At 53.3% G+C, this 16,795-nt stretch overlaps 6 protein-coding genes across 6 annotated transcripts; 1 reads left to right on the forward strand and 5 right to left on the reverse strand.

The window, feature by feature from the left end:
• Positions 1–1,849: 1,849 nt before the first annotated feature.
• L3040_000537 (uncharacterized protein) lies at positions 1,850–3,040 on the reverse strand (the record flags this gene model as incomplete). The annotated part of the gene is made up of 3 exons (XM_066155204.1): positions 1,850–2,033; positions 2,081–2,195; positions 2,272–3,040. 3 exons carry the CDS (start codon positions 3,038–3,040, stop codon positions 1,850–1,852), a joined length of 1,068 nt encoding a protein of 355 aa, XP_066013247.1.
• Positions 3,041–7,816: 4,776 nt separating this feature from the next.
• On the reverse strand, positions 7,817–8,706 carry L3040_000538 (uncharacterized protein; the record flags this gene model as incomplete). Its single annotated transcript, XM_066155205.1, has 6 exons — positions 7,817–7,989; positions 8,085–8,255; positions 8,310–8,389; positions 8,453–8,457; positions 8,541–8,645; positions 8,704–8,706. The coding sequence occupies 6 exons, from the start codon at positions 8,704–8,706 to the stop codon at positions 7,817–7,819; spliced, it is 537 nt and encodes a 178-aa protein (XP_066013248.1).
• A 377-nt stretch (positions 8,707–9,083) lies between these two features.
• Positions 9,084–10,040, reverse strand: L3040_000539 (uncharacterized protein; the record flags this gene model as incomplete). The annotated part of the gene is made up of 1 exon (XM_007290001.1): positions 9,084–10,040. One exon carries the CDS (start codon positions 10,038–10,040, stop codon positions 9,084–9,086), a length of 957 nt encoding a protein of 318 aa, XP_007290063.1.
• A 284-nt stretch (positions 10,041–10,324) lies between these two features.
• Positions 10,325–11,464, forward strand: L3040_000540 (uncharacterized protein; the record flags this gene model as incomplete). The annotated part of the gene is made up of 2 exons (XM_007290000.1): positions 10,325–10,375; positions 10,436–11,464. 2 exons carry the CDS (start codon positions 10,325–10,327, stop codon positions 11,462–11,464), a joined length of 1,080 nt encoding a protein of 359 aa, XP_007290062.1.
• Positions 11,465–11,872: 408 nt separating this feature from the next.
• L3040_000541 (uncharacterized protein) lies at positions 11,873–14,067 on the reverse strand (the record flags this gene model as incomplete). Its single annotated transcript, XM_066155206.1, has 3 exons — positions 11,873–12,822; positions 12,904–13,494; positions 13,560–14,067. The coding sequence occupies 3 exons, from the start codon at positions 14,065–14,067 to the stop codon at positions 11,873–11,875; spliced, it is 2,049 nt and encodes a 682-aa protein (XP_066013249.1).
• A 537-nt stretch (positions 14,068–14,604) lies between these two features.
• L3040_000542 (uncharacterized protein) lies at positions 14,605–16,328 on the reverse strand (the record flags this gene model as incomplete). Its single annotated transcript, XM_007289998.2, has 3 exons — positions 14,605–15,131; positions 15,233–15,658; positions 15,719–16,328. 3 exons carry the CDS (start codon positions 16,326–16,328, stop codon positions 14,605–14,607), a joined length of 1,563 nt encoding a protein of 520 aa, XP_007290060.2.
• Positions 16,329–16,795: the final 467 nt, after the last annotated feature.

A 16,795-nucleotide genomic window follows, 5' to 3' on the forward strand; every position in this document is an offset into this window, starting at 1 on the left:
AAGCGAAGCAATCATTTGATTAAATTGCTGGGCTCTTTTTAGAGGAAATAAAAACCAAATTTTAAAGACAGTCATGCTTCAGAGTAATCGCGGCCGTATCACTTCAGTTAAGGCTGTATGTATATAAGAGTAACCTGGGCTTCTGAACCAGTCTTTTTATGCATGAGCTAAAGAGCAGATCCCCCGCTTCGTGTCGCTGAACGCGATACTACAATATATAATCTGTAGAAAAGGATTACTTCTTTAATGTTTTATACATTTCCCATCGGCCTCGATGGCAGCCTATGGAGGATAACATGCCGTACGAGGTAGAGTATACGAAAAAACAAAGATCCGAACGCGCATCGCGCTCAGTGATACAAAAGCGAAGGACCGTAAAGGTATTGCTTGATTAAGCTAGTTTCCAAAGTGGGTCGGCAGACTTAACCGCTGTAAGTACTACGTAGGTACCTCCGTAGTATGCCGGCCTTCAGCCGCGACACAAGCTTCAATCCCATCAGATCGATTCACTCGAGATTAAGTCGATAGACTTTTTTGTCTTTCTTATCTCTTTGGAAGGAGAAAAAAGAATTCACTATGGCTTATTCACAGTAGGAATGCATAATGATCAAGGCAAGACGGCAGCCCTGCATTATAAGATCCCCGGGAACCAAGTCTAGTCGGTGTCTGATAACGTGAGAGAAAACTGGTACGTAGTCAATACAGTTGTTCCCTGGTCCCGCGGAATATTCATGCATGTCTGGATGAATTCAGTAAGAGCATTCAGTTCTCGAATGAGGTAAGATGCACCGAGATTGAATATATATATGTATATGTATATGTATATGTATATGTATATATGTATAACTGCAGGACTGCTGCTGCGATCTCTACCCCGACTGTCAAGTTGTCTTCCTTCTCCCATCCCCAAGAGTTCGAACAGCTTGGTCTAAAGACGCGACGCGAAAGAGAACAAGAATTCAAACCCTCCCCTCCCAAAAAATCTCCGCATAAGGTAGTCGTCGTAAATGCGAAATCGAGGGTGTCCAGCACATACGGTACATCATTCCAGACGCCAAGATCCGAAAGCCTTTGATCGTACCGCCAAATCTTTGCGTCCTAGAAACACTTATCTATCTATCGCACCGGAAAAGGAAAAGCAAAACAGACAATGAAAAAACACAAGACCGATAATCTTGCTCTCCTTCGCCTTTTTTTCATCGATCGCCTTGACCACATAGCTAATCTATGCGACTGTCACGAGCAAGGTATATATATATAATAAGCCAAACAGATCGAGTTCTGAAAAAAAAAAAAAAAAAAAAAAAAAAAAAAAAAAAAAACTGGCTACACAATTATAGAGCGCAAGTTTCAAGCTAAACCCCCCCCCCCCCCCCCCCCCAAAAAAAATAATTTCTCTATTTGCAAGTGAGAATACATGGGCTGTATTACCTACTACTTCGAGAACATGGAAACGTTCAAAGAACCAGCATCAGCATCATCATCATCACCATCATCAGCATCATCAGCATCATCAGACTTTAGTTCGTACGGCGTACGGCGTACGGTATAGGATTCAACAAGGCGAGGGCGGAGAGCTGTAGATTCGTAGATAAATAGATGGATAGATAGATAAATAAATAAATAAATACCACGGCGACACTCTCTTTCGGCGGGCCTCTGAAGACTCGAATAGGAATGAATGAGAGCGGGGGGGCGGGATACCCAGAACGTGTTCTTCTTCTTCTTCTTCTTCTTCTTCTTCTTCTTCTTCTTCTTCTTTGGCTCAGCAAAGAAAGAATCAAGGGCAATCGCACAGTAATGGCATGGAGACATTATTGATATCCGTGGCCCGATGCCGGCAACTATGCTATGCTGTGCTGTGCTCCAGTCCCAAGCCGCGCTTCCTTTGTCCCTCGGTAGCACCACGCCGTGATTTGCAAACCCGCCCATCCAGCCCCTTCATGGTTCCAGGTTCCCCCGTGCCCGATGATACCCAGCCAGCTCCCCATTTCCACATCGACACCGATCTTTTCAGACATCCAAGACCGAGACTAATACATCCCAGCTTCCCCAGTCGAAAAATGGTCTCTTCACTCACCCGCTGACTCGACCAGCCGGGCAAGCTGGTACTGCCTCCTTCGCGGCAAGTTCATGACTTTCGCGCGCCGCGCGCGACATCATCGCCACGCCCTGAGCACCATCATCGCCACGCCCTGAGCACCATCATACCCTCCCGCCCCCTCCACCTCCCCCGCCCACATCTCCCCTTCCGAATACCACGAGGCGTACTCGCCTCTCGCAGCGTCATCTCTCCTCCTCCCGGCGCCATCTTCATCTCACTCTCATCCTCACTTCTCCCATACGGCTCCTCCGGACTTTCCATCTCGTGGAAGCCCTCGTCGATATCCAGCAGCTCCGCGTCGCGATGCGCCCCGACCCCCGCCGCCCTGCCGCGCTTATAGTCCTCTTCGTCGCACTCCAGCTCCGGATGGCCGGACGGAGGTTGCGACGACGAAGCAGCCGCCGACCCGCGAGGGCGACGCGCAGATACGGAGGAGCGTAGCCGACACTGCGACTTGCTGCTGATCATGTCCTCTACCAGCGAGCTGATGTCCCTCACATGCCTCTCGCAGCTCTGGAGCTGCACATCCAGCTGTCGCTGCAGCCGTCTGCTGCAGGCGCCCGTCCCCGGTCCCGAACCAGCCGGGCGCGCGGACTTGTAGGAAGCACCTTCCTCCTCCTCGTAGTCGGTCAAAGGGCTCGAAGCGAGGGAGAAACTGGCCCTGGTGCTGAACCCGGTGCTGCAGCCGGATGATGGCCTCGCCGATTCCGCGTCATCGGACCCGAGACTCTGCTGCGAGAAGGCCGTGATGATGTCGTGGATCCCGCCCTTGCGGTGGGCGGGGAGGACGCACGTCGGAGATTTCGGCGGCGGGAGCGAGAATGAGGTGTCTGTTGGCGAGGCACAGCCGTCGTCGTGGTCATCGGTGTCGTTGGGCCCCCCTGTCTCGAAGAAGCGCGTTTGCGGGTGCGCGCCGAAGGTAAAGTACTCGAACATGATGGTGGTGGTGGACCCCGGGGGGGAATCTGGTCGCGTCTCGGATGAATGTCGATGGCTCTAGCTGGAGAGACTCATCGGTGAGGTAGGTGAGCGAGGGGGTTGCGGAGGCGGGATCCGAGGTTTCTGGAACGCCGTCGCGTTTGCGCCTGGTTGATCTATGCGTTGCAGCTGCACCGGGGAAGTGTCTATGGTTCTATGGTTGATCTGGTTGCGTAGAGACTGGTGGTGGTGAAGTGTTGTCGTACGGTATGTCGCCCTCGACGTGGTGGTGTTTGTTGATATTGCGGCTGGGAAGAGGCGAGGGATGATATGATGATGGTGCGGACGGGGAAAGCGGGCGACCTCCGTACGCCGATGGCAAAGCAAGAACGAAGTCCGGTCGCAGGGATACTTCAAGCAGCTGCAGCCACTGACTCTCCGGAGCAGATCATCATCCGAAGTTCAGACGCCGTGCAAACGCCCTGGGCACGGATCCTCCGGTGTCTCTTCGCTTCGCCGTGAAAGCCCGGCGCTCGAGATTCCGGCCAAGAGATCACTTGAGCTCCATCGGGCATCTGCCGGCCGGCCCAGGATTCCTTTCCCAGTGCAACTCAGTGTCACAGATCGCGATGCGACCAAGTACCAGTAACCGACATCTTGGGTGGGGGGGGGGGGGGAAATCCTTCTCTCTCTCTCTCTCTCCCTCTCGCTTCTCTCGTCTCATGACTCTCCCATACCAAACGAACTTTATTTTACTTTACAACTCTTGACTGAAACGCGATGCATCCCGTGTCGCTCTGCTTCGTAACCAGGTGAGGGTAGCTATTCCAAGGTCAGCCCCGTTCTCCGTCTCAACCATGGCCCGAGCCCTCGGATAAGATATACTTTGTACGTTACGGCTTGCCGCAGCTGGCGCTATGACGAGCGGGCGCATGGACGACGAGGCAGTCAAGTAGTAGTCGTAGTAGTAGTAGTAGTAGTACCGGTAGTAGTAGGAGGAGGTACTCTACCGGTACCGTAGTCTCCTGTCATCTCCTGTCATCATCGGGCCCAGACCCATATTTCAGCAACGGGAAGACGCTGGCTGCTTTGCTTGGTCCCGATGACATCTTTCCGTATGTCCGGATGCGCATTTCAGACTTCAACCTCGTACTCTCTACTACCGGTACTACTACTTACTATATGGTCGAGATACCTAGGCTCCTCCGATCCAAGACACATCACGCGAGGTACTACCGTACGTCTGTCCTGACCCAGCGAGCAGAAGCGCCTTGCTCCCAACCTCCGTAGTAGTTAGTAGATAGCGGTAGCTGGCTGTACCGGTACTATGATATGCGATGGAACAACGCCCCGTACGAAGTCGGCAAGGCAGCCAAAAACCAACAACACACCACCCAAGCCAAGTGGGCTCGGCTCGGCTGGGCTGGGCCAGGTCTCACTCGACTCCGCCCTCTCGACTCGGCCTTCCTCTTCCTCTTCTCCGCCGAGTCTTCTTCGGCAGCCTCATCCATCCATCCATCCATCCATCCATCCATCCCCTGCTCCGTGGCGGTCTCACCGCGTCTGAGCCCAGCACCATCGTCGCCCAAACACACACAGCCCGGGAACTCGGCGGACCAAATCAACAAAGGGGCCAACACTACCTATCTTTCGGCATTATAGACAGACAGTATTGTCCGGATTGGTAGATGGCGACGATGATTTCTTCTTACGTGGGTTTACTTACGTCGTTGTACTAGTTGTACGTAGTACCTACTCTTACGTACTTAGCCCTCCCCGCTCCTAGACCGCCTACTACCGGAATGGAGTGGCCAGATGCCAGATGCCAGATGCCAGATCCCAGATGCCAGATGCCAGATCCCAGATCCCAGATCCCAGATCCCAGATCCCAGATCCCAGATGCCAGATCCCAGATGCCAGATCCCAGATCCCAGATCCCAGCTCGCAGCTCCCTACAGTAGGTATGAATTAGAGTTTGCTGGAAGCGGGGTCAGGACTCTGGAGGACCATCCCCATCCCCATCCCCATCCCTATCCCTATCCCTATCCCTATGCTCGTCGACTTTAGCATCTCGAATGATAGTGAAAAAAGAAGAAGAAAGCATATACACCGACAAGTAGCAGTAATCCCTTCCCAATAAACAGCCGCTCTGTATTTGTACAAAGGACAGCGGGATCCAGAAGACAGCCAAACAGCCAATAAAACACATCCAGCCAGCCTAGCTCGCATACCCATACCCATACCCATACCCATACCCATACCCACCGGTCCCCCGTCGATCACGAACGTCTGTTGGGTGGCGCCTGTCTGTACCTACTACGTACCTAGTGATGCAACTGGCCGTACGCCCCAAGAGGAGCGAGCAGTGGCCCGCCGGGACCGTGCATACCCTATCTCCGCTAGGGGCCCTGCTTTCTCGCGTGGTTGAGTGAGTCCCGGAGGGAGCGAGTACCGGTACCTACCTATTTACTACCTACCTACTGCGAGCTGTGGGATGGTAGCAGGCTTGCTGGCTATCAGATAGTAGTACCTACAAGTACAAGTACCGGTACCGGTACCGGGTACCCATCATCGCTTCGCATCAACCTAGCACGGACAGAACCCCTTGATGCTTTTTTCGAAAACAAAAAAAAAAAAAAAAAAAAAAAAAAAGAAGAAAAATGAAAAGAGCGCAACGTCTGCAGCGGCGGCGAATGGATCTCTCGCTGCCAGGTACGGTTGGCAGCCGCCAGGACGTCCCGGCCGGGTACCTAAGTTTCGGACATCCTTACAGATACTCGGAAAATGGCTCCCGGGACTTGAGAGGGAGAGGAAAAATCGCGGACACTCTTTTCCCTTAACGGAGACTATATAAAGAGGATGATGTGATTTTTTTTTCTTCTTTTTTCCTGCTCACTCTCGGAGTGTTGGGTATCCGAGGGCGGCGGTGACACGGATAGCCAGCCAGCCAGCCGGACGTGAACAGAACATCGGCAGAAGTTCAGTCATCGGATCCAAATCACATGTCCCGATACGATTTCACGTGCCGTCTTCTGACTATATTTCATGATTCCCCCATCTCTTCCTACGGCCGCTTCTGTCGAATGGGTTTGTCTGTTTTGTTTTGTTTGTTTTGTTTGTTTTGTTAGGTGTGTGGTGGGTGGATTGGCGTATTTGCCAGTAACTCCGCGTGTCGCACGACAGCAGCAAGAGTCTCGACCGCGATGACCAAATCGACCTGAGCTGGCATGCGGATATGAAGCTGGTTGATAGATAGATAGATAGATAGATAGATAGATAGATAGATAGATAGATAGATAGATAGATGTATTGTTCGCGACTGTCGATGCGTGGGTAGCACGGCTCTGCCCCGGAGCAATACAGTCTTGGTCTGACTTGCCGAATAGAAAGAGCCATCGCAGGGGCGCCCGCTCGGTTGGGCTGTAGGCCTACCGGTACCTACCTAGCCAGCCAGCCTAGGCTGTCTGCCACCTAGCCGTCCCGTTTCCCCCGTAACACATACGCACCGAGGGCGAACGAATATATTTATGTAGCTTCGCATCCAGGAGTCCCCTGGGAGTCACCGGTGGGGAACCGATCACTTCCAGTTGCAAGCTTTCCAATCTGACAGCAATACAGCCAGTCCCCCGTCATCACGGCAGACTTGATCGCTTCTGCGCCCCTTCTTCCCTTCCCCATTGGGACACGCACGGAGCTGGGAGCTCGCAGACTTCAAGCTAGAGCTAGAAATGCCGCCTCCTTCTTCTTCTTAGGGAGCGGACTCAAACGGGACGCGCTAGACGTCGGCGGAAACCGCGTAGCTTTCTGCGAGCTCGTGGCGCTCGAGGATCCGTCAACGGCGCCGTGGACTCCTGGAGCGCTAGCCCAGGGCTCGAGATACCGGACTGGTTGCTGTGGTCGGTGTTGAGAGACGGCGGTATGTCTTTCGGGTGCCGCTGGTCAGGCCTGTGATCTGACTCTCTTCTCAGGAACCTTCGACGAGGATGGGAGAGGAGAGGGACCGAGGGGGTAACCACTCGACCCTGCATCTCCGATGTAGAACTTTTGGTCTGCAGCTGAGACCAGGTGCCATTTCGTGCAGGGCCGACTCCAGCTTCGTAGTGAGCGAGGGTCTCACGGACAAGTGGCCGGGTGGGCGGATCCAGGTGGAGCGGCTGCTCGATGGATGTGAAGCGCAGTTGCTCACTCCAGTCCCTGGAGCAAGCTGCTAAGTTGCTCGAACGTGGACACCAATTCAGCAGCCTGAGGTTTTTGAGCTCCAGTGGTCGTCGAACATTGCTTGCCGCAAGGCACGACTAGTAGTGTCTTCGTTTGCTGGGTATTTCGATCTTATCGGCCGACCGGAAAACAGAACCGCGAGTGAGGACTTACGTCCACGCTCGAGCTCGTATCCGAGATTCAGTTTGTTTGCGGATATTCATTTCCTCAGCCTCGCTTCTGCTAAGCGAGAACGCATGCGTCCGTCGTGTGTGGGTATCTGCTGCCAAGATAGATACCGCTATCGGTTAAAGATTTCAAAGGAAGGTATTTAGAAAAGCTGAGTCCTAGAACTGCACAGAGAAATACAAAGTATGCGATTTTGATACAGTACTGCGCACGGATATTCCGATTGGCCTGTGGAAAGTCAAGGCAAGTCCAAGGCCGGAAGCCTAGCAGCCACGCCTCCCGTATCAACCGGACGCAACAGAGTGAGCGTACATATTTTAGATGACAATAAGGTATTTTGACACTGTGCAGAGGCTCACCTACGTCTCCAGCATTATCCTTATACGTAAGACTCTGAATGACAGCCCGCTACCATTCGCATGCATCGCCTAGTAGACGTGCCAGTTTCTCCAGCCACAGCTTGTCGACTTCCTCAAAAGCGCTCTCTACCGCACAATCAACGTCAATGATCGCCACCAGCTTGCCGTCCTTCAAAATCGGCACCACGATCTCGCTCTTCGAGGCTCCATCACAAGCGATATCTGGGCACCCGGATCAGCATCCAGTCCAACTTTTCGGCGCTCACCGACAGCAGACGGATTTTAAGCGAAGCCGAGGGACGATGCAAGCTACTCACGGCCGGGGAACTGTTCCACATCGTCGACCACCAGCGTCGTCCTCGTACTGGCAGCCGCACCGCACACGCCCTTCCCAAAGGGGATCAGCTGACACGCCACCTTGCCATGGAACGGACCGAGAACGAGTCGCGGGTGCGCAGGCGGGGATCCAGGGTCCAGGACGTAGAAACCTGGCAGTGGTCAGCAGCCTCGCCTCGAGAACACTTCGTGTAGGAGACGCGTACCGGCCCAGTTGACCTCCGACGAGGGCATCCCCAGGGATTTGTAGGCGTGCCATAGCAGCGAAGCTGCGTTTGCGAGGTTGCTGTTCGGAAATGATGCTCAGCAGGGGTTTTGGTTATCCACGTGGCGAGTGCAGGATGCGTACCAGACCTGACATGCATTAGTGATGTGATTGCCTCTGGCCAAGATCAAGATGGATAGATGGGCGGATGCAAAAATGGATGGGAAGATACCCAGTTCCTCTGTCCCTCGAACAGCGCCTCGGCCTGTTCTAATACCTGCGCATATGCCTCCTGTTTCGTCAAATCTGACGCGAAAGTCGAAGCATCGGCGTGAACCTGGCCATCGTTAGCCGAAACCCCTCGAGTTCACAGCTTGAGTCCATTCTGAACGTACCATGATGCTCAGTAAAATGTATGCCGGAGCTTTTGCGATATCGGAGTGAGCAGAATGAATGAATGTATCACTACGCCGGGTCTAAAACTGTTTTTGTAGAAGATGGTGCACGTGACATGACGAGCTTGGTTTCAGAAAGGGGGCGACGAGAAGGGAGAAGGGGGTCAGCCGTGGGGATATAAGACTCAACATTTCGGGATCGAATGGTGATTTGGTTTACAGGAGCATTTTTTGCAAGTCGAGCCAAGGACTGGGGGCCGTGAGAAAACGAGAAGCGAATTCAGTACCTGTAGAATTGCTTTTCCAAAGCGCAAGTTCGTACAAGGCTCGGGAAATCCCGACATGAGAGACGTTACTACATGAGAGACATTACTCTGTATTCAAGCTGGCTCGACCGTCACACCAAGATTTGTCGCTCCCAAAGCTCGCGAGCCCCCAAGCCTTCGTCCTGCAGTATCTCTGCTTTTCTCCGCCTTGAACTTCTCACTCTCTGCAACTGCGAGCCTTTTCTCAGCCTCCTCACCCAACATTGTTCCCTCGATGCTCAAGAAACCTCTCTCGCGATCATGACTTGATTCAGTCTCCCTGACCCTGAACTTGACCAACCCCTCGATCTTCTTTCCCTCTCCATCAACAAAGTAGCCCGCGTCTTCCTCCGCATACGTCTCTTCCTGCCCCTCAAGCCCCTCCCGCGCATCACTGACATACCTCCATTCCCAATCGCTCGGTAGGCGTTTGCGCTCGATACTCGCATTAAACAAGTTCCAACACACCAGTCCCAAATGACCTTCATTTTGTAGATTGACGTATCCCTCCAACCACGCTCCTGTCTCGGGCTTGAACAGCAAAAACTCAGCAGTAAGCCATGACCAGCTCACAGAATACTCGTCATGGTTCTGCAATAACAGTTCGTGTCCATCGTTCCCAAACGGTTTCTCGGATAGTCGCGGGTTGCTGTACGAGAGCAGCACGCCATTGAATGGCGGGTAGTATGTGAGGAGGAGCGGAGAGAGATGCTCGGCGCAAATGCCCTCGAGCGGGAACTTTTGCGAAACCGGTGCTAATGGCAGATACAGCGACGACGTCTGCAAGTGGAATGGCGAGATCGTCGACGGGGCGTCGAGGCTTTCTGTTTCCGCAGCTATCTTGTCGGACTTTTGTCTCTTCGACTTGGACTTGGGTGCGTCCTCTCCGTGGTCTCGTTTCCGCTTCTTTTCGCCCGGTGAAGATTTCGATTTCGATTTCGATTTGGATTTGGATTTCTTGTCCGACTTCGATTTATGTTTTTCGGAACCCATCGTAGCTATATGCGACGGGGGCGCTGTCTCATTTGACATCTTGGAGATGATACGGATTGACTTGGGGGATCCTCATCCTCTTCTCATGATCGACCGGCTTAAGGTTAAACTTTTTTCCTCAAGGCTGAGCGGCCGCTTTTTAGCGTGGCTCGCTAGCACCACATGGGGTTCCGAGGCGTTGTGGACAGGTAGAGCCTCGCCTTCAATTACTCTATCTGCATGCTCGCTGTCGCACCCATCACTCGCTTTTCTCCATAACGCACAACGGCAGTATTCCTACTTCATGATACGCTTCGGTTTCCTCCGCTAGCGACTGAAGTATTATGTCTTCTGGTAATCTACTTTCGCTTGCAGGCTGGACTTTCCTGCCAAACGTAAGCGCCAACTGGACAGATGTCATATCTATTTCCAGCGCATACTGACAAGACGATCAGTTTGTCACAGGATGGGTTCAAACGATATACTACGGCATCATGATCCGTGCCGGCGATCCAAAACCTCAGCCAGGCTCTCAGCGCTGGATCGCCCATAGGCGACGCATACACATGATAGTTGTGTCAGCCTACCTCCTCTACACGATATACGAAGCAGACTGGGAGATACGGCGTGCCAGCGACTATTACCAGGACTTGGGGATACCATACACGGCGACAGAAAGAGAAATTAAGTCTAGGTTTCGGCGACTGGCGGCCATCTACCACCCAGACAAAGTGTCCTCCACATCCCCCAGCTCTGAAGGATACTTTGTGCACCTCAAACTCGCCCAAGACACCCTCCTCAACCCGGCAAAGAGATTTGCATACGAGAGATTCGGCCCTGAAGTAACACAGTGGCAGCGCTGTTCCGGAATTCGCGACTACGTGGTCCTTGGCCTGCAGGCCATCCTCCCATACTACGGCGCAGCGGCGATAGTCATGTATATTCTCGGAACATTTGGCTTTTTGGAATGGGGCAAATACTGGCGCTGGCTCACACTCGTTGGGTTCTGTGTCTTTGAACTTCACACGATTTCGCGCCCACATTTTCCTGCCTTCGCCGTTAACATCCTCAACCCTCTCCTGATGACCTTTACCAGGCACCCACCATACCTACCATTCCAACTCATACAACTCGGGCGTAAAATTAGTATTACACTCTACATCGCCTTCTCCCAGATAGGGCCACATCTCGAGCCAGCCACACAAGCACCTGCGAACACGACGCCGGAGGCACAGCTGGCGCAGCAATTAGATAGGCTAGCGGCATCGGCGAAGAATATGGATACAGATGCCTCGAGGGCTGTCCAGTTAGAGCTGACTCCATTCATGGGCGATGAGAAAGCTCTTGGATACGCGAAAGGCAAAATAAAGGAGTGGCTTGTGCAAAACACTATCCAGAGCGATCCAGAAGTCAGAGATGCTATTGGGACTTCGATAAAGAGGAGAAGAACCGATGCGCCTGCGGGTGCCAGAGGCAATAGATAGAGATGTTTGAGATGCCCTGATGATTAGTATAGACAATCTAGTAATCTCCTCCCAAGCCAAGCAGCAGCTTAATGAGTGACCCTGGACTACGAGACTTCCTACGATGTGTGGAAACTTCCATTTATCAATTTTCGTGCTCGCAACTTCATGATCGATCAATTCGGAGATGGGTCAGAGGTTGATGGCATGGTTATGCAAAGCTCTGATGTACGTGTTCTGATATGGGCACCGAATTGTGACTATCAGCAGTTGCCTCGAACAAAGGTTCTGATTCGAGGAAGTGAAGCCTTCTACCTCCCTACCTCCATACCAGCTGTTCATTCTGTCGGTATGAAGGGTTCTGTAAGCTTCCTGCGTAGTATTCCATGCCTTCTCACCAAAAGAAACCACCGCCCTTGCTACAGTCTACTATTCAATACGGACCTTGAGATTCCTAAGCGCTTTTGGCAGCTTCAACTCCTTCACATAATTTTCGAGGTTGAGATCGACCCAGTGGGCAATGTCGAGCAGCTTAGCGTCGATGATGGTATCGTCAAGCCTGAACTGGTTCTTCTCCTTGATAGCCCGAAGCACCTCTTGCGCAAGCTCTTCCACCATCACCGCTCGCTGAGATGTCGTTTCAAAGCGACCCTTCCTCCTCTTGTTGACATTCAAGGTGTGATAGTACGGCGCAAACGCGACTTCAATACTGCCATGCACGTCCTCCCACCAGGCCTCGACGTCCGCGCGAGCCTGGAGCTCCCGCTCCGTGAGCTTCCCAACAACCAGACCTCGGCATCTGTAGTCGTCGCCCAAGTACGCCGCAGAAATCTCGGCCCTGCTGATGGTCACCTTGTTCACACAGGCGTCACACTTGCACTCGAACCCCCACCACCGCGTCAACTCCTTCCGCCGGGCCACGGACATGCCCGCCATGTTCAGATAGCTAATCGTGAGTTCCTCTCCGCGGGTGATCTCCCTCGCGGTCACAAACGCAATGCAGTTCTCCTTCGTGAAGCCGCGTCTGACGTTGGGGCGACAGTCGTGGTTGAAGCGGGCCGCGACCTCGTAGACGGCGAACCCGTCGTTGCACTCGAAGCCGCTGGCTTCCATGATCCGCGCCATGTCGCTGTCGCCGCAGGGAGGAGTCGTCGTGGGCTGGGGGAGGAGGGCAAGGAGGCGCTGCTTCCTGTCCGGGGAGAGGGCGGCGAAGTAGGCCTCGTCTAGGATCCAGGCGTACTCGGAGGGCGGGATGGCGGCTTGCTCGACCAGTATCTCAGTTCCGGAGGCGACGTTGGCGAGTGCGAATGCGCCGAGGCCTCGGCCGGGTGAAGAGGGTCGGATCTCGAATTGCAGACCGGCTGGTAGTGGTGCTAGTGCTAGGGTATCGGGATGGGGGTCAGCTTGTTGGATCTCATCTACTTTATCTATATAATCTGGGTAATGAGAATGCGTCTTACCGATATTCCGACTGGAGTCTGTCTCTTGACCACCAGCCGGTCCCGAGACTCCAACCTCTGCGCCACTGTTGCTTCTTATACCTTGAGCTCCAATCTCTCTCTCCCTCTTGCTCTCACTCTCCTCCCCTTCAAGCACATCATCGTCAATGTGGCTGCCGCTCGTCAAGCCCCGACTGGCATTCAGCTTACAATCGTGGTCAAGCCCTGAAGCGAGCTCACTTGCATAGCCATCCGACCCCCCGTCCCCAGACTGCGCCACGGCTAAGTCGGAGCCATTCGACTCTCTCCCCGTGATATCAGTGATTAGAGACTCCTCTTCGCGGTTCTGCAAAAAGTAGCTCACGCGCTCGCCGTGCAAGGCCAGAAAAGAGGCTTTTTGCGGTGGCGAGAGGTGCGCGAAGAGGGCCGCGCTGGCGAGCTTGGATCCACGAGGTGACGCTTTGAAGATGGGGCCCTCTTCCAAGATGATTCCGCTGGTGGCCCTGACGGCCTGGATGCGGGAGGCGACGAGGTGAACTTTGGAGCTGGGTTGAGGTGAGGCCAGTAGCTTGGCGCGGCTCCGATCTGATGCGTCTTGGTGAGGAATTATCTCTTCACGAATTAGCGAGCCCTTCCTTACGCGAAAACGGGAATGGAAATCCTGCCCCCGAACGAACCTGTTTTCTTCTCTGTGTTGACCAACTCGAGGTCCGGCATCTCGGTGGGTTCGTCTTCTTCTTCTTCTTCTTCGGCGTCTTGGTCTGATCTGGACGCGATGATCGGCTCCTGGATAATCATTGGACCCGTGACCGTGGTATCGCAGCTGCTCTTGGCTTCCGGATCTGGGGTTCTGGAATCGCGAACTTTCTCGCTCGCAAGAGCATTTGCTGCGTCGCCTAGAGCTTCATCGTCGTTGGCCCAATCTTCCTCTCCCTGAGTCTGGGTACCAGCTCGTCGTCCTTTCAATCTCTCATCGCCATCCTCCATCTCCAACTTTCCCATCCCAGCATTCCCAGCGCGCTGTTTCCTTTCCATCGTCAAACCCCTCGCGTTGCTGTTACTGGATCTATGCACTTCCTCCTCTAATCTCGTTCTCGCCTCTGCTTTTCTGCACTTGTTCCTCTGCTTCTCGCGTCGATTGGGGAAGGCCCTGCTCGCTTTTTGACCTCTTCCGACTACCGTCATGGTCGTAAGAGATACTTGGTGTCCGTGATCGTTTTAAAGCCTCATGGTACAAGTAGATGGCCATTGCAAGCTTTTAAGTCCCATGGAGAGTCCTTTCAGCACCGCCTTAACGTGGCATTTGAAACGAGGTGCTGGTCTACAAAGGGACAGCCAGTATCGGACAAATCCTCATCTCGAACATGAGTAATACCATTATCAAAGCCCTTGTTCGCTTCGAACCTGAATATTAGGTCCTGACGGCACTTTTAGGCAAGGTTTCAAAGAGGAAAGGATGGATTGAGAAATATGAAGATCTCTTCTTCTAGAAGGGCCCATTTTCTCTGGCTCGTATAGTCTGCTTACGAATCAAAACGAGGTCCGGACTCAGACTGTGTCGCTGCTACGATAATGGCCGCATCAATCCCTAGGAGCATTCCTATCAAAGAGCTCAATCCATAAGTTTAGTTTCAAACCGACAAGCAGTTTCGGGTCACCGCATGGATTGGAGAATCTGCTGTAAGCAAAGGCTACGCCTATTCCTATCATTTTGTCCACCCTCTACAACTGCATGCCTTTGAAGACCTTCTCGGCAGACTTCAGGACCTCCGTGGTAAGCTTCGCAGCCAGCCCATCCAGCATGGCCTTGACCTCGGCCTCGTACGCCGCCAAAGCATCTTCCCCGACGCCGTACTTGTTGACCCTCCTCACGTACTTCATGGTCTCCTTCAAGCACTCATCAAGCTCGAGCTGGCGTCGCGCAGGCGAGCTCGTACCCTCGAGTTCCATCTCCCTGAAGAACATCGTAAGTCTGACTTGATTCCTCTTGATCTGTGCTGCAACTACCCGATACCACTGGTCTACCGCCTTATGCATGGCGCTCTCTTCGGCGGTGCGGGTGTTGAGGATAGGAGAGGTGGTGCTGCGCGTGGATTCGAGGAAGATCTTGTACTCGTCGTCGGTTCGGGTACTCAGGCCTGCGATGCAGGCTCGGCAGTCGCAGTTGAATCTGTACTGCTTGTACAGGTGCTGGCGTCTCTCGGTGGTGGTGCCGCCATCGCTGAAGTACTCGATGGTGATCTCCTCGCCTGTGTGGTATTAGTAGTCTGCATAGTCCATGATCACTTCAAGGGGAGAAGCTGGAGACCTGGACACAGAGTCACGGGGCTAGGTGGAATGATGTACATACCCTCCTGGATATCCACGAATGCTCGAAGTACGATCAGCTCCCCAACATCCGAGAAGCCGCGAGCAGCGTTCGGAGTACAGCTATGGTTGAAGCGGCCTGCAATCTCGTATATGAAGGGACCCAGATACTCGTCTCCAGGAGCTGCGTGGGAGACTTTGAAGGTGCTGGATCTCAAGATCTTCATGAGCGGAGTCTCTTTGCATTGAGTTGGGTCGTCGCAGCTGCATGTGGAGTGCAATGTCAGGATACGGGCTTGCTTCTCCGCAGGCAGGACTTTGAAGAGGGCCTCCTGCGCGAAGTCCCGGCAGTTGCCTTTCATAATAGCATTCTCACGCAAGAACTCGGTACCAGCCTTGATGAAGCGCGTGGCGAATATGCCCGTGCCGTGAGTCGAGGACGGACGTACTTCGAAGGGTGGCCACGGGACTTTTCAAATTCGTAGTCAGCTTTTCAACCCCTCAGTCAATCGAATCAAGAAGAACTTACCGGAGTGATCGAGAGTTGGAGCGCCCTCCTCAGTCGCGTAATCCTCGATATCTAGATCAAGGCACTCGCGGATGGCTTCTCTGACTTCTAGCTCATGCATCTTCTTGAAATTGCCATCGTCGCTGAGCTCAATATCGAAACACTTTTTAATCTTCTCCCACTCTGCAAGATCTTCTTGCTCCTGGAGATATCTCTTCGCCGCAAGGGCCTTCTGCTCTTCCTGCTCTTCCTGCTGCTTCTTCAGCTCTTCCTGCTGACGTTGCTTCTCCAAATTTGCTCTCTCCTTCTGTGCCATGGCGATGCCCTGGGCCAAGGCTCTATCGTCGGCCTTCTTGGCCTCGTTCTCCTGCGCCTTCTTCAAAGCCTTCTCCTTCATCGCTTCCTCGTGTTTTCGTTGGTTTTCTGCTGCCTTCGCAGTCTTCGGGCCAGTGGTTGTCTTTGGAGCAGGGTGGCCCGATCCCTCCGACTCGCTCTCGACGAGTTCTGCCGCCTGGGACTTGCGGGACGTGGCTGGGAGGGAGGGAGCGATTGCGTCGAAGGTACTGCCAGTAACTGGCTTTGCAGCTTGTTTATCAGCTTGTTTATCGTTGCCTCCGGCTCGGCGAGGCATCTGTAGCACGTTAGCCAAGTACACTCAATGAGAGCTTACTATAGAAAGCTTCGAAGATCGGGTGTATTGTACCTTTGCGATGATGTAGATCTGAGGTCAGGTTCTATGAGTTCAGGTGTGCGAAGAAGGAACCCCGCGACAGTTATCGTGAGGTGTACTTGCGGTAGGTCAGCGCGCTTGGCCCGAGTTTAATCAAGACTCAGCCAGTATTTGAGAGCTGAGGGGGGCGTACCTTGTTGATGCGGATGGTTGATCGAGTTCTTCGAAGTTTCGTGTGTGAGAAGAAGAGGTTGCTGCTGCAATGGTGAAGTTCGTGGGTGTGTTGTTGTGCGCGTCAAGAGCAGGGGACTTTACTGTGGGGCCGCCGCGTCAATTGAAGCGGCTATTCGTTGAGCTAGGTTGAAATAGCTTAGCTTCATTATGATCATATCTCTTATGTCGAAGACCCGACAAGTGATAGTCGAACG

Source organism: Drepanopeziza brunnea, assembly GCF_022702325.1.
Source record: "Drepanopeziza brunnea f. sp. 'multigermtubi' strain 214-2 chromosome Unknown ctg1, whole genome shotgun sequence".
NCBI classification, from domain to species: Eukaryota; Fungi; Ascomycota; class Leotiomycetes; order Helotiales; family Drepanopezizaceae; genus Drepanopeziza; species Drepanopeziza brunnea.